The 14,807-nt window shown below is 37.3% G+C and overlaps 1 protein-coding gene across 3 annotated transcripts in view; it reads left to right on the top strand.

The window, feature by feature from the left end:
- Positions 1-818: 818 nt before the first annotated feature.
- The window catches only part of LOC140893590 (uncharacterized), a 34,255-nt gene continuing 20,266 nt past the window's right edge, over positions 819-14,807 (top strand). The window contains exons 1-13 of one of the 3 annotated variants that reach the window (XM_073302672.1): positions 819-1,183; positions 1,331-2,100; positions 2,556-2,681; positions 2,758-2,843; positions 3,123-3,231; positions 3,422-3,517; positions 3,612-3,674; positions 3,771-3,830; positions 7,469-7,537; positions 12,879-12,963; positions 13,098-13,150; positions 13,223-13,321; positions 13,390-14,622. In XM_073302672.1, coding sequence (XP_073158773.1) covers positions 1,126-1,183; positions 1,331-2,100; positions 2,556-2,681; positions 2,758-2,843; positions 3,123-3,231; positions 3,422-3,517; positions 3,612-3,674; positions 3,771-3,830; positions 7,469-7,537; positions 12,879-12,963; positions 13,098-13,150; positions 13,223-13,321; positions 13,390-14,622 — 2,907 coding nt within the window. In that variant the 5' untranslated portion in view covers positions 819-1,125. Of the gene's footprint in view, positions 1,184-1,330; positions 2,101-2,555; positions 2,682-2,757; positions 2,844-3,122; positions 3,232-3,421; positions 3,518-3,611; positions 3,675-3,770; positions 3,831-7,468; positions 7,538-12,867; positions 12,964-13,097; positions 13,151-13,222; positions 13,322-13,389; positions 14,623-14,807 lie in introns of those variants that run through there. The other 2 variants (XM_073302674.1, XM_073302673.1) reach the window with 2 other exon arrangements.

Below are 14,807 nucleotides of genomic sequence, written 5' to 3'. Positions count from 1 at the left end.
CATTAAACGAGCTCGAACGAGCTTTTAACGAGTCGAGACCCGAACAACTCGCGAACTGTCCGGCTCATTTACATCCCTATTCCTAGTGATATGATTATAATTTTCTTATATTTTACTATATATATATATATAAATATTATCATAACAGAGACCCTTTAATTAACTAAATCTCAATGAATTGATGAAGTTTGATATTAAATTACGATTATATCATAACATAATTTACAACAAAATCAAAATTATTAGACAAATTAGTCATTTTATATGGTCTCCTTTTTTTAGCCATTAGAAACAATTACCAAAAAGACACTCTCTATATTTGTTTGTATTTTAAAATTTTAAATTAGATAGTTTTTTTTTTTTGAAAATGATTTAAATTATATAGTTATGACTTAAACTTTTGAAAATCTAACTAGAAATAACATGAAAATAAATTTAATATAAAAAAATTATGTATGTACTCTTATCGCGTGCTTGACACGCGAGTATAAAATGAAATGAAAAGCATACATTTCTCATATTCATGATACGAATTTCAATTTGACTTCTTGGTTTATACAGGGTTGAGTAGATGCTATCCGCAGGGTAATGCCATGCGGGTGACGTGACGGCTTATGATTGGTTAAAAGTGGGCCCACGTGATACCCACTAATTTTGACAAATCATGGGGTTACACGTCACCCCTGCGGGCGGCATGTACTAAACCGTTTATACTTAGAGAATAAAATATAAAATAATAATAATAAAATATATATTACAAGTGTGCTGAAATAACATCGACTCCAACGGCCTATTTAAAGAATCGAAAGCAGAAGTGACCTTAAATAATTCCCGGCCGAGGGAGGGACTGTTCTGCACTAAGGCTGGGGGGTGTGGTGTCTTTTCTTTCTTTCATCTTCCCCGTTTGGAGTGATCGCTCAATCCCAAAACCTAACCCTAGTTCCATTTATTGGAATTAACTTCCGGAGTCTTCATTTTCATAATCTGCTGTTCTTCACTTACTTGAATTAGGGCGGACAAGTTCTTCCCATTTTATAGAGCTAACGAATCATCCCCCACTTTGTTTTTTTTTTTTGGATTTTTTTTCTTCTGGTTTCTGGGGGTTGATTTCAGGAATCGTTCAACATGAGTCCCGTACAGAATTTCGAGCAACACTCTCGTCACCTCATAGAACCCGACCTCCGTATGCCAAGTTTCCTTTTGCGTTTATTTATGCATTTGCTTGCTACATGGGTTTTGCTTTTTTGTTTTCATGGAGTAATTTGTGTTTTGGTTATTGACGCTCTCTCTCTCTCTTTTTTTTTTTGGGTTTTGTATGTATTTGGTGCAGCAATTCAGACGCGGCTGCAAATGGCAAATGAGGTGCGGGACAGTCTCGAGATATGCCACACGGGGGAGTATTTGAATTTCTTGAAATGCTATTTCCGTGCGTTTTCTGCTATCTTGTATCATATCACTAAGCCCCAGTTTGCAGATAATCCTGAACACAAGCTGCGTAATATTATAATTGAAATTCTCAATCGGCTACCACACAGTGAGGTTCTGAGGCCCTTTGTTCAGGAGCTGTTGAAAGTTGCTATGCATGTGCTCACCACGGATAACGAGGAAAATGGATTAATTTGCATTAGGATTATTTTTGACTTACTTCGGAATTTCAGGCCAAGTTTAGAAACTGAAGTACAGCCCTTTCTGGATTTTGTCTGCAAGATTTACCAGAATTTTAGGGCTACCGTTAGTTACTTTTTCGAGAGTGGGGCTATGATTTCACCACCACCACCCCAACCCTCCACGTCAGGCTCTATGGGGCCATCTTTTAGTGGTGATGATGTTAAGCCAATTGAAATTTCTGATCAAATTGGTCCCTCAAATGGTTATATTGGGACTTCAGGGCAGCTTAACCCAAGCACGAGGTCTTTTAAGGTTGTCACAGAGAGTCCGCTGGTTGTCATGTTTTTGTTTCAGTTGTATGGAAGACTTGTTCAGACTAATATTCCACATCTCTTGCCATTGATGGTGACTGCAATCTCGGTTCCAGGCCCAGAGAAGGTTCCTCCCCATTTGAAGAATCATTTCATTGAGCTGAAGGGCGCACAAGTTAAGGTAAATATTGCATTGTTTTATCCAAACTGTGCAAGTTATTATCTGAATCTCCCACCAATTCAGGATATAGTTAGTTGCATCCATAAAAGCCATTCAATTTTAGTGTCAGTAAATTTTGTCAATTTTTGCGTAGTAAGATTGATGGTCTGCAACTTTACTTGTTGCAAACCATTTGAGGCAACTGAAACCTGCAAGGTAGTTCCCTTAAAGGGCTTGTCAATGGTATATATCTGGTTATGCTGAAATTCAAAGTAATTTTTACTGATATTCAATTATTGATTTTTCTCTGTAAGAAGTTGAGGTTTGGAAATTGCTCCCTGTTTCCATTTTTAAAGACTGCCTGGTTTCTGATACTTATGGTCCCTCACGCAATCAATGGTGCTCTCATTAGCCTCATTGCCTTCAACGTGACATGTATTTTGAACACTCTGTCTTCGTTAATTCTTCATGTGCAGACTGTTTCTTTCTTGACTTACCTCCTGAAAAGCTTTGCTGATTATATCAAGCAACATGAAGAAAGTATATGCAAAAGTATTGTGAATTTGCTTGTCACATGTTCTGATTCTGTGACAATTCGGAAGGTTGGTTTTGCCTCATTGTTTGGTTTTAGATTTTTTATTAACTTGAAAATTGATGTGTAAGAATTGTTTGCTCCAGGAATTGTTGGTAGCTCTAAAACACGTACTAGGGACTGATTTCAAAAGGGGTTTATTTCCTTTAATCGATACACTATTGGATGAGAGGTATACTTTCTACTTGATAAGACTAGGCATATTGATGACTCTACTTTCCATCTCACCATTGCAAGGGCATGGTTTTATTTTCTAAGCTTACTGCATTATTTATGTCTAATCCATCATGTTTGTAGGATAAAGTGTTATATCTGATTTCGCAACTAATAAATTCCGTTTCACATGTTAGCTTGTTTGGACAGCAATTGGTGGTGTTGTCTTCTTTCTCTTGCTTTAGATATTCATCAGTCTACTTTATGTTCACATTTTCTGTTTTTTGGATCACATCAGAGTCCTTGTTGGAACTGGACGGGCATGCTTTGAGACCTTACGGCCTTTGGCATATAGTCTTTTGGCAGAAATTGTTCACCATGTTAGGGGAGATCTTTCTTTGTCTCAGGTATTAATTGTTTCTGGTATCTAATGGTGTAACCAGGGAAATTAATTTGTTTTTTCCTCCCCTTGTTAAGCAAAAAAATAAAATAAAATAAAAATGCTCAAGCTTTTCCTGCTTAATTCAACCCGTTTATTTTTACTGGGAACTTTACATGCTTGGACTTTGTTAATTCTTTTGGTTACTTGTGCTGCAGTTATCACGGATTATTTACCTGTTCTCGAGCAACATGCATGATGCCTCATTGTCCCTGAGCATTCATACCACTTGTGCTCGTTTGATGTTGAATCTGGTAGATATTCAAAATCAGTCTTTTCATACTTTGGCGTCTTAACCATGTTAGTCATACCTACAGTGAGTTTTAAATTTCTATATGTTTTCTCAAGGTGGAACCAATCTTCGAGAAAGGTGTGGATCAGGCATCCATGGATGAAGCCCGAATTCTATTGGTAATTAACGTCCCTTCTTAATTTCCTAGAGAGAATCTGATGTTATAGCATGTGGTGGGTATCATTTCTTGATAACTGACTTGACTTGTCTCCCAGGGCCGAATATTAGATGCATTTGTTGGGAAATTCAACACTTTCAAGCACACTATTCCTCAGGTACTTCGACTATGTTTAGGTTCAATTTTTTTAAGAAAAAATTTTTGGATCTTTGTCGCGGTTACAGCTCATTTTATCCAACATTTACTTATTTTTAGAAGAAATTCACCTATTCCGTACATCTTGGAATGCTTTCAGTGTTTTAGATCCCAACTGTTCATGTTATCAGTTCTTAACCGGGCTAATTCAGTGATACGCCTCTGAAAGCCTGAGAAAATGCGAACCGTATTTGCATCTCTTTATTCTTTTGCATGGACATTTATTTTGAACTATTTCAGAGAACAACCATGAATTTTCCTGTTGAAAACCGTGTTTAAATTTATCATCAAAAAAGAAAAGAACATGATTTTAATGTATCGTTGTTATGTGGCCTACGGATATATTCCATTTGTTGCATGATCAAAGTAAGTCTCAACTTTCAGTTTGGCCATAAAACCTTTGAATTCAAAAAAAGATCGTCAAAAATGGAATCCTTTGAGAATTGAAAGGAAGAATACTTTAATGTAATAACGTTTTAGCGCCCCCTCCTTTGGTCTTCGAATCTTGAGGTATTTACATAAGACTAGCAAGAATTATTGGATGTTTGGATTTCCTCAGAGAGATTTGATTTTCAGTGATGAAAGACAAGTAATTGTTGTCCTAGTATTTCACTGCATTCTTTAATGTGCCTGAAGAAGAAATTGTATTATCATAATAGTCTGTCACAACAGTTTCTCTTTTAGCCTACAGTTATGCTGCAAAACTTCAACATAATTTGGCTCCGTTTTTTTCGATAGGAAATGATGTTATGTTAATTAAAACTGCTAATTACAAAAGGCGAACAAGTGGTCCAAGCAAGACAAAGAAAAAACCAAGATTGCATTAACAACAAATAAGACTACAATCCCTATCCCTAACTAAATCTAAAACGAAAATATATTAATTCTCCTTATGTGATCCAACTAGGGGACCGAAACTTAATCTTGTCCCAACATTCTTCAAGCGTTTCTTCTTGACTGTAAAAAATCCTCCTGTTCCCTATTTTCTCTCCAACCAAACCGACCAACAAATACAATGAACTATCACCATCCAAAAAATTCTACCCCTCTTGCTTCGGTCGCGTCCAAGATCTATTACAAATAAATCCCATCGTTGATCTCGAAGCTACCCTAACCAAACCCACAAAAGAGCAATGAAAAAAATGTGATCCTGAGTCTCCACCTTCTATCCTGCCTAATTTATATTTAGCTTCCTAATCCCTTTCCTCTTCTCCAAGTTATCGGTTCCAATTATCGTTTCTAGAATTCTCTTGTAAGTGGATAGGACCAATTTATCCAGGCCCATGATAACAACTCATCATTACTTATCCAGCCCATTATTCTGAAGTATCTGACATTTGTCCAATTTGTCTTATTTGAGTTGGGACGAGTAAACAGAGACTTTTAAGTAAATTTGTCCTATCGAAACTTGTGCATTTTACCAAGAGATGATGCTTGATGTCTCATAAAGATATTTTGTAATACTCTCTCATTGCTTTCAAAACAAATGTTTTTTTAATGATCATCTATCAAATTTATTAATATTTTAATTAATTTAATGGGCAAGTTCTGGCCATGTTTAGTTTTACTTTGTGAAATCTTTTTGTTAATGTGCAACTGGCACAATGCACCCTCTTATCCACACATTTTGGCACAATGCATCTGAAAAGTGGAGTTTTGGCCTTAAAAAATATTAATGCATTATACAAACTCATATAACTCAATAAACAATTGGGATATGTAATCATAATATCATATTGCCTAAAAGCCAAGTAAATATCACTTAAAATTTTTAAGATATGTTTTATTTTCTTGATAAAATTTAAATGTTGGATACAAATTTATGATAATTTTATTTCATCCAATTATTATAATCAATTATAGATTCTGAGTTAATTTGTTTGATAAATAGCTAAAATAGTGTATATACATACATGATCCAATGTACGTTGATACAATTAGTAAACATTAAAACCAAATTCAATTAATTTGTCTTTTATTGTTTATATAATTTATTTAAAATAACTAAATTAAAATGCTACTCTTAATTCATACATTTTATGTGACCCTTTGCATTTTTGTACTTGGTATTACCTATTTTCTACTTTTGTTTGGAATTTTTTTAGAATATTTTGTTCCCCAGAAGTTATAAAATATCAATCCAAAAAATTATATAAAACCAAATAAACATGATCATGAAGATGCTTATACGTCCTTTGTGGTTGATTCAACATTTATTTAATTGCAAGTCTTTTGAAGTAGAAATTTTTTCTTATATTTAACTAATCGAGTACGAGTGTAATCTAAATTGGTTAAGCTATTTAGTCGAAGCATGATATTCATCTAATAATAATAATTTATAAAGAAAATAAGTTATTTATTAAGTTATAAATTAAGCTTGTTTAGTTTTTATTCGAAAAGATAAAACTTTCAGATTATTTATTCTTTAATTTAATTGAACAATGTTAAGTACGTAAATGAATAAATTTTCTTGAGGTAAAAATCCCCTCATATGGTTGGTGTATTGTGCCGAATTTGTGTGTTTAGGGGGTGTAATGTGCTAGCAATATGATTCTAGGATGCGTTTATAGTGCCAAAGGTGTATGTTTAGGGGGTGCGATAGCCAATTACCCAATGTCTTGTTCTTTGTCTTGAAATAAAACCAAACCTTTCCATCCCAGTTTCGTTGCTTCATTAACTAATTTTATCTTTAATTAATATCATTTTTAATTCAAACTTCAACTTACTCAGTATGTTCTTTTATTATGTCATTTATTATTTATATGAATATTATAATTCATTGTTTGATATATTTTAAATCATGAGTTATCTTACATCTCATTGAAAGGGTAAGTTTATCTGATTTGACATTGTCCACCAAAGACACTACTATGTGACAGGATATCTACGATAAAAATACCTTATCTATATAATAAAACCAAAAAATAACCACAACACATTTCCGAAAAGCATATGCTCCTAATAAGCATGTTTGATTTTTTTTAAAAACAAAAAACAGCATGATTTCTAGTTGTTTTTATCGTCATGTGTTATTATTGTTATTATTAACCAAATAATAATAATAAAATAGTAAAGGCTTGGTTCCTGTATTTTGAACTCCGTATTTTGAGCTTCGACTCAGCTAGTTGAAGAGCCATAGACTAGCAAACTAAAAGCTTGAAATAATTTGAGCCTAGTTTGCTATCTGAATTCTGATAATAATTTCCAGAGAATTGTTGAAACTTGAATGAGAGATTAAAGGTGGCAAAATGGTTGATGTGGGTCATATTCTTTAAAAAATAGTGCTTTTGGAACCAATGTGGAGAAGTTTGATGTATGGCAACTTATATCTCTTCCAACTTTATTTAATATTGTGTAAGAAGGCATCGATCACTTTGAATGATTACACATGATTTATACTTTTATGGATTCCTAAAGATGGTGGTGTACAAAATGGAATGATGTTACTTTTGGATTTGCAAACTTATGACATTGTTTACGCTTATAAATGCATCAACTATGTTGGGATTCATTTTTGCTGTCTCTGGTTGCTTTTATTGCATAGCAGTTACTTGTAGCTAATGACTTATTTCATTTCCCATGTTTTAATCTGCATTAAAGCTATTGGAAGAGGGAGATGAAGGAAAAATTCGGCCCACATTGAGGTCTAAACTTGAAGTGCCGGTGCAGGTAATTTAACTCGATACTTTGAGTTGATCTTCCCGTCTCATCAGTACATCTTTTTGATTATTTTTTTTATGGATTATATTCTCCTTTTTGTGTGTTTTTTAAAGCTCATAATTTATAGCTGGTTAGATTTGATGGTTGAAATGGTTGAGAAAGATTTCAAGATATATTGCTATTTTGTATACCCAAATTGAATTTCATATTGTTGTCCGCCTGTTAAATCTCTTGCCTATATGTTCTGAAGTCTCTTGATGCAATTATTTGTGCTAATTATTTCGTTCCATATTCAGTGAGTAGTGACTGAAAACTTCAATAGAAATATCTCTTGTTCTCAAAAATTCTAAAATTAACCCTAAGGAATAAAAGTGGGCAGCTTTTCAGCCTGTTAAAAGCGACTGAAAATTTCTGGTGTTGTATAGAAGTGGAACAGCAATCATTTCATTCCTTATTGGTCATAGTTTTTTTTATATTCTAAAACTTCCCAAGTACAAGGCTGTTATCTGTTATGCCCGTTTGTGGATTTTTTCATTCCGAGTAAACCTGCCATCGACCACCAAACGACTAGGGTATGGGATCTTGGAAACATCTCTTGCAGGGTTAGCAAGGGATGGTACATATAGAAGTACTTGGAAGCATATATCTAGAACTTACTCGGCTTTTCACCAAATAGTGAGGACCGTTGTTAGAGGGGGGTACAAGGGTTAGATTTTGGGAGGACGGGTGGTGTGGGATTCATCGTTTCAGGATTTATTTCCTTGTTTCAGATTTCTTCTGCTCATAATATGTTGTTTTCTCATTTTGCTTGGTCGGTTATTTTGTCCTCTTCTTCTTCTTTATCGTGGAATTTGCATTTCCGTAAGATAGTTGGGGGATGTAGAAGTTGATGAGTTGAGCGTTCTCTCGGGGGCTTTAGAGAGGGTTAGGTTGAGTGAAGGAGTGGATAATATCAGAGTGTGGATTGGGGATTCGTCAGGTTTATTCTCAGTTAAATATTTTTATGAATCTTATTTTTTTCGGCTAGTAGGTTTCCTTTGTTTCTTCTTTTCCACTCTAGTTGGAAAGTTCCGATTCCACCAAAGAATCAAGTACTCTTTTGGACTGCTGTTTTGGGTTAGTTGCCGACTTGCAATTCCATGCAAAAGAGGTGGCCCTCTCGTGCTCTCCCCCACGAACCGGTGTGCCCGTGCCCTTTGTCGGAAAGAGATTGAAACTCAGAACCACATGCTCATTTTTTTTTGCCATTGTACGACTTTTTTGTGAGCCAGAGCTTTGGGGGAAACGGGATTAGTGTGGTTAGTACCAAGATCCACGCAAGATCTTCTCGCTTCGGATCTTGGTCGTATTATAGGAAAGATGGGGAGAATTTTGTGGACAGTAGCAATGCATTGTATTTGTTGGTCGGTGTGGTTAAAACGTAATAAGAGAATCTTCGAAGATGATGAAGAATCGATTGATGAGTGCCGAGACAAGATCAAGATTCACACATCTACTTTGACAGGGAAGAACATAGAATTTAGAGACATTTCTGTAATGCTTCAGATACCACGACTGTCCCCACTTGTACCTAGGCGGGTCTTTCGAGCATGCTCATGTCCTGACTCACACGCACGGGTGTCAAAATGGGTTGGCGGGACGGACCGACCCACAACCAGTCGCAACTCACCATTAGGCGGGGTGGCCGACCCACCTTTAAGGCGGGTTGGGAAAACACCAACCCAACCCAACCCAACTATTTTAAGTGGTGGGACGGGCTAACCAGGCAGGCTTACGTGTAATTTAGCGGGTTTTGGTGGGCCAACCCGCAACCAAGTACCACCACAACCCATCATTAGGCGGGCCGGGTGGGCCTGTCCATCTTTTAGGCGGGTTAGAAAATTATCGACCCAACCCACCTATTTTGTATGGCGGGGCGGACCAACCCGACGGGCTTAGCCCATTTTGACACCTCTACACGAACTCTGAGAAACTTTCCGGGAGTCATCAACCTCGTAATTGCCCAGAGTCAAGCACCCTTAACTTTGGAGTTCTTATGTGATGAGCTTGCGAAAAGAAGGGCTTACGATAATGTGGATCTCCGATTTTTGGACTTTGTTCTCATGAAGAAGGGCTTCGGTGACAGGTGGAGGAGATGGATCAGGGGCTGCCTCGACAATGTTAGCTACTCGATTATTATTAATGGCAGGCCGTGTGGAAAAATCAAAGGCGAAAAGGGCTTGAGGCAGGGTGACTCTTTATCTCCTTTCTTTTTTAATTTGGTGGCGGATGTTTTGGCTAGGTTAGTGGATAAGGCTAAGTCCTTGAACTTTATTCAAGGGTGGGTCATAGGAAAAGATAGTGTAGAGGTTTCTCACTTACAATTTGCGGACGACTCTATATTTTTTGTGAAGGATGAAGAACACTTGAGATTTTTGAAGGACGTTCTGAATACTTTTTGTGACATGTCAGGGCTAAAGATCAATTTAGAAAAGAGTGCTTTATTGAGCATTAACTACGAAGCAGAGGTGGAGATGGCCAGGGAGTTTGGATGGTGGAGTCCTGGCCAATCCAATACTTGGGGGTTCCTCTGGGAGGAAATCCAATTAAGGCATCTTTTTGGGAACCGGTGTTATTTAGGATGTCAAAAAAGTTAGCGAGTTGGAAGAAATCTTTCCTTTTGAGAGGAGGAAGACTTACACTGATTTCGGCAGTTATGAACGCCATACCGTTGTATTATTTGTCGCTTTTCAGAATACCTAGGGGGGTGGCGGCGTCCATGGAGAAGTTAATGAGGAATTTTTTGTGGGACGGGCCGGATGGGGATAAGCACTGTCATTGGGTAGCTTGGGATAAGGTTATCATTCCAAAGAATAGGGGAGGATTGGGGATTGGCAATATCGGTCTGCGGAACAAGGCCTTGTTGGGCAAATGGTGGTGGCGTTTCTCTAAGGAGGGGTACACGTTGTGGAGGAGAATTGTTATTAGCGAATACGGCATGCAAGAGAATGGCTGGGACGCGGGATTGGCAAGGAATAACACGTTTCGTAGCCCATGGAAGTTCATCTCTAGGATTTACCCGGCTTTTTTACAATCATTGAGGTTTGCAGTCAAGGGGGGGAGATAGAGTTAAATTTTGGGAGGATTCTTGGTGGGGAGCTGCTCTTTTAAAATCCTTTTCCCAGTGCTTTTCCAAATTTCTAGAGCTCATAATAAGCCTATCTCACACTTCCTTTCTAGAGAATCTTTTTCACTCATTAATTCGTCCTCTTGGAATTTGCATTTTCGTCGCGATCTCAGAGATGAGGAGATGGGTGATCTAATCAATTTGTTGGAAGTTTTGGGCAGGGTTAGTCTTAGGGAGGGAGGAGAGGATATTAGGTGTTGGAAATGGGATGTCTCAGGTGAGTTTTCAGTGAAATCTTTTTTTCATTCTTTTTTTCCGGAAACTCGGTTCCCAAAATATGATCTTCTTCAATCGATTTGGAAAGCGCCGATTCCTTCAAAGGTAAAGGTGTTCTCTTGGGCCGCAATTCTGGGAAGGATACCGACTTGTGAAATGATCCAAAAGAGGTTCCCAAAATGTTTTCTTAATCCGAATTGGTGTGTGCTTTGCAAGCAAGTGGGTGAGTGTCATGATCATATGTTGGTGCATTGTCCATTCACATCATCCTTATGGTGGTTAGCGTTGAAGGATTTGGGATTGTCTTGGGTGACTCCGAAGATTACGAAGGAATTATTCGCAGCAAATTTGGGGAGCTATCTGGGCAAAAGGGGGAAAATTCTTTGGGCAGCCATAACTCATTGCATTTGCTGGTTCGTTTGGCTAGAAAGAAATAGGAGGATTTTTTAGGAAGAAGAGGCTTCGAGGGAAGAGATTTGAGATAAGATTAAGTTGAGAGTAGCAGCTTGGTTACATAATTCACCTCTCTTCGAATCGTTTTCAGTTTCAGAGTTGTATAGGGATTGGAGTTTGGTTTTCAAATAGTACTTTCCTAGATCTTGTATAGTGAATATAGTGGATCACTGGTCCACCTTCCTATGTAACTATTATTAAGTTTTAATATCATATATGTTTTTTTATCAAAAAAAAAAAAGTTCCTGTTAAATCTTTTGTACCATTCATTCTTGTGAGATCTATTCATTCATGCCACCCGTCCCCCATTTGTTGGTGGGATTTTCGTATTTCAGGTATTAACTACATATATTGCGGAGCATGTACCACCCTAGGATATTTGGTTTCGGGTGCCACGTTTTCGATCTTGGATATTTTGAGGGATTGTAGGTTTATTTGTTGTTGATGTGGTAGGGCTTTTGTTCATCCTTTTGTCTGCGGTGAACTTCTTGTCCGCTTTTTGTAATTATATTATTATTAGTTTTAATAATAATATATCACCGTACCTTATAAAAGAAAAGGTTTTAGAATATTGGCAAAGCCCAGTTTATGTTCGAAGCTCCTCCATTTTTGTGAAGAAGTTTGTTTACGTTCTTAAAGGCTGTGTGATGAATTTGGATCCTCATTTAGCTGATTGCTGGTCATCACATTATAGAAAACTAATCCGTGGGTGTCTGTTTCCGTGGCCAATTCTGCTCTTCTTGCTTGTACATGATGGTTTGGCTAGTCTACTCAAACTGAGTCAAACAGAAATTTTCCATTGAAAATCTGACCTCTAGGTGATGGAATGGGGTGTGTTTTTTTTTACCTTGAGTGCGTGAAAGAACTTCATTTGCTCAGTTAGGCATAGCTTTAAGTTGGTTGAGCTCCAGTGGCTTTGGTTATTCTGCATCGTTTACCAGTTTCCATCAAACAACCAAAGGTTTTAAACATTTAAAGAGTTTGCAAAGTTTGGCTTGTTTTACCACCCCAGCTTATAAGAAGCTGAAACTAGACTAGATTCTTAGCTGTTTGAGAGGACATCCCCGATTTGTTTTAGTTCTTGTTAAACTAAGATTAAACAGAAGTTTTTGTGGAAGGTTCTAAACATTTAAAGAGTTTGCAAAGTTTGGCTTGTTTTTACCACCCCAGCCTATAAGAAGCTGAAACTAGACTAGATTCTTAGCTGTTTGGGAGGACATCCCCGATTTGCTTTAGTTCTTGTTACAGTTAAACTAAAGATGAAACAGAAGTTTTTGTGGGGACCTAATTAAGAAGTAGACGGAGAGTTTTCGTACAATGATAGCAATTTTGACTTTGACTTTGACTTGGGCGTTTTCAGCAGTATGATTTGTCATTTGTTTTCTTTCGTTTTTTCTTTCTAAAAAATGTATTATCTTGAACCATTATGTCAAATCATATATGTGTATTGTCTGAATTTTCTCTAGAATTTCTTTTAGTTTTCTTTTTGTTTCCTAATCTTTAGTCATGATGTAGCAAGCTGTCTTTAATCTGCCCATGCCCGTTGAGCATTTCAAAGAAGTCAACGATTGTAAGCATCTGATAAAGACCTTGGTTATGGGTAAAAGTCTTTTATCCTTTCGCTATCCCAATAAAAAAACCAAACACTTAACAAATGGAATAAATTTGACATTTTTTATGGGACAGGAAGACTCATGTATGTTTCAGTGGCTCACCTTTTGACGCAATTTGCAGGAATGAAGACAATCATCTGGAGCATTACTCATGCGCATGTACCACGGTCACAGGTTTGTGAGTTCTCTCAGTTTTGTAATTTTTCCAATGCGCAGCTTTATTATGGTTCTATCTAAACCATATAGGTGTCACCCTCCACCCATGGGACCACTCAGCAAACGCTTGCATCTACGTCGTCAGGTTCCTCAATGCCACAGCCGTTCAGAGGGATGAGAGAAGATGAGGTATTGTTTTTCATATCACTTTTCTATGCCTAACTTAGTGTCATGAACTTATGTTTTGAGTTTGATAGGTTTGCAAAGCCTCTGGTGTTTTGAAGAGCGGTGTTCATTGTTTAGCATTGTTCAAAGAGAAGGATGAGGAGAGAGAAATGATCCATCTGTTTTCCAACATTCTGGCCATCATGGAACCACGTGATTTAATGGACATGTTTTCTCTATGCATGATGGAGCTTTTTGAGTGCATGATTTCTAATAGCCAGCTAGTCCACATCTTTTCTACTCTTCTACAAGCCCCGAAAGTTTTTCGTCCATTTGCAGATGTTTTAGTTAATTTTCTTGTTAGCAGCAAACTTGATGTTCTAAAACATCCCGATTCACCCGGATCAAAACTTGTTTTGCATCTCTTCCGATTTTTATTCAATGCTGTCGCAAAGGCTCCTTCAGACTGTGAGCGTATTCTTCAACCTCATGTGCCTATTATAATGGAGACTTGCATGAAAAATGCCACAGAGGTTGAGAGACCAATCGGTTATTTACAACTTCTTCGTACAATGTTTCGTGCTCTAGCGGGTGGTAAATTCGAACTTTTACTTCGGGACTTGATTCCGACGCTTCAACCATGCTTGAGTATGCTGTTGGCTATGCTTGAGGGACCTACTGCTGAAGATATGAAAGAAATTTTGTTAGAGCTTTCTTTGACATTGCCTGCAAGGTTGAGTTCACTACTACCTCACCTTCCTCGTCTTATGAAACCTTTGGTTATGTGTCTCAAAGGAAGTGATGATCTCATCAGTCTGGGTCTAAGGACACTTGAGTTTTGGATTGATAGCTTAAACCCTGATTTTCTGGAACCAAGTATGGCAAATGTCATTTCCGAGGTTATTCTGGCGTTATGGTCCCATTTAAAGCCTGCTCCATATCCATGGGGTGGGAAATCATTGCAACTTCTGGGGAAGTTGGGCGGTCGCAACAGACGTTTCCTCAAAGATCCTCTTGCACTTGAATGCAAGGAAAATCCAGAGCATGGGCTACGATTGATTCTCACATTTGAGCCTTCTACTCCATTTTTGGTACCTCTCGATCGGTGTATCAATCTTGCTGTAATTGCTGTCATGCATAAGAATGCTGGCATGGATGACTTCTATCGCAAGCAAGCACTTAAGTTTCTTCGTGTATGCTTGTTTTCTCAGCTAAATTTACCTGGACTTGTTAATGACGATAGATTAACAACAAGATTGTTGTCGAGTTATCTAGGCTCTTCAGCTGATCCATCCCGGAGAAGAACCACAACATCTGATAGCAAGGTAACATCACAACGTAATGGTGCTTTTGTTCACCTATTCATTGTATCCTTTTACTTTATCTGCATGCCTCATGTCTCTGCATATTTTCTAGTTAGTTAATATTCTAGAGGTTAATTATTTCTCTTTATTTATTGTAGAAAGTTTATTGTTGAATTATCAGTTTCTGTGAGGTTTAGTATTGGTCC

This window comes from Henckelia pumila, chromosome 3 (assembly GCF_033568475.1).
Source record: "Henckelia pumila isolate YLH828 chromosome 3, ASM3356847v2, whole genome shotgun sequence".
In the NCBI taxonomy this organism is placed as follows: domain Eukaryota; kingdom Viridiplantae; phylum Streptophyta; class Magnoliopsida; order Lamiales; family Gesneriaceae; genus Henckelia; species Henckelia pumila.
This window is presented reverse-complemented; position numbering and strand designations above follow the sequence as displayed.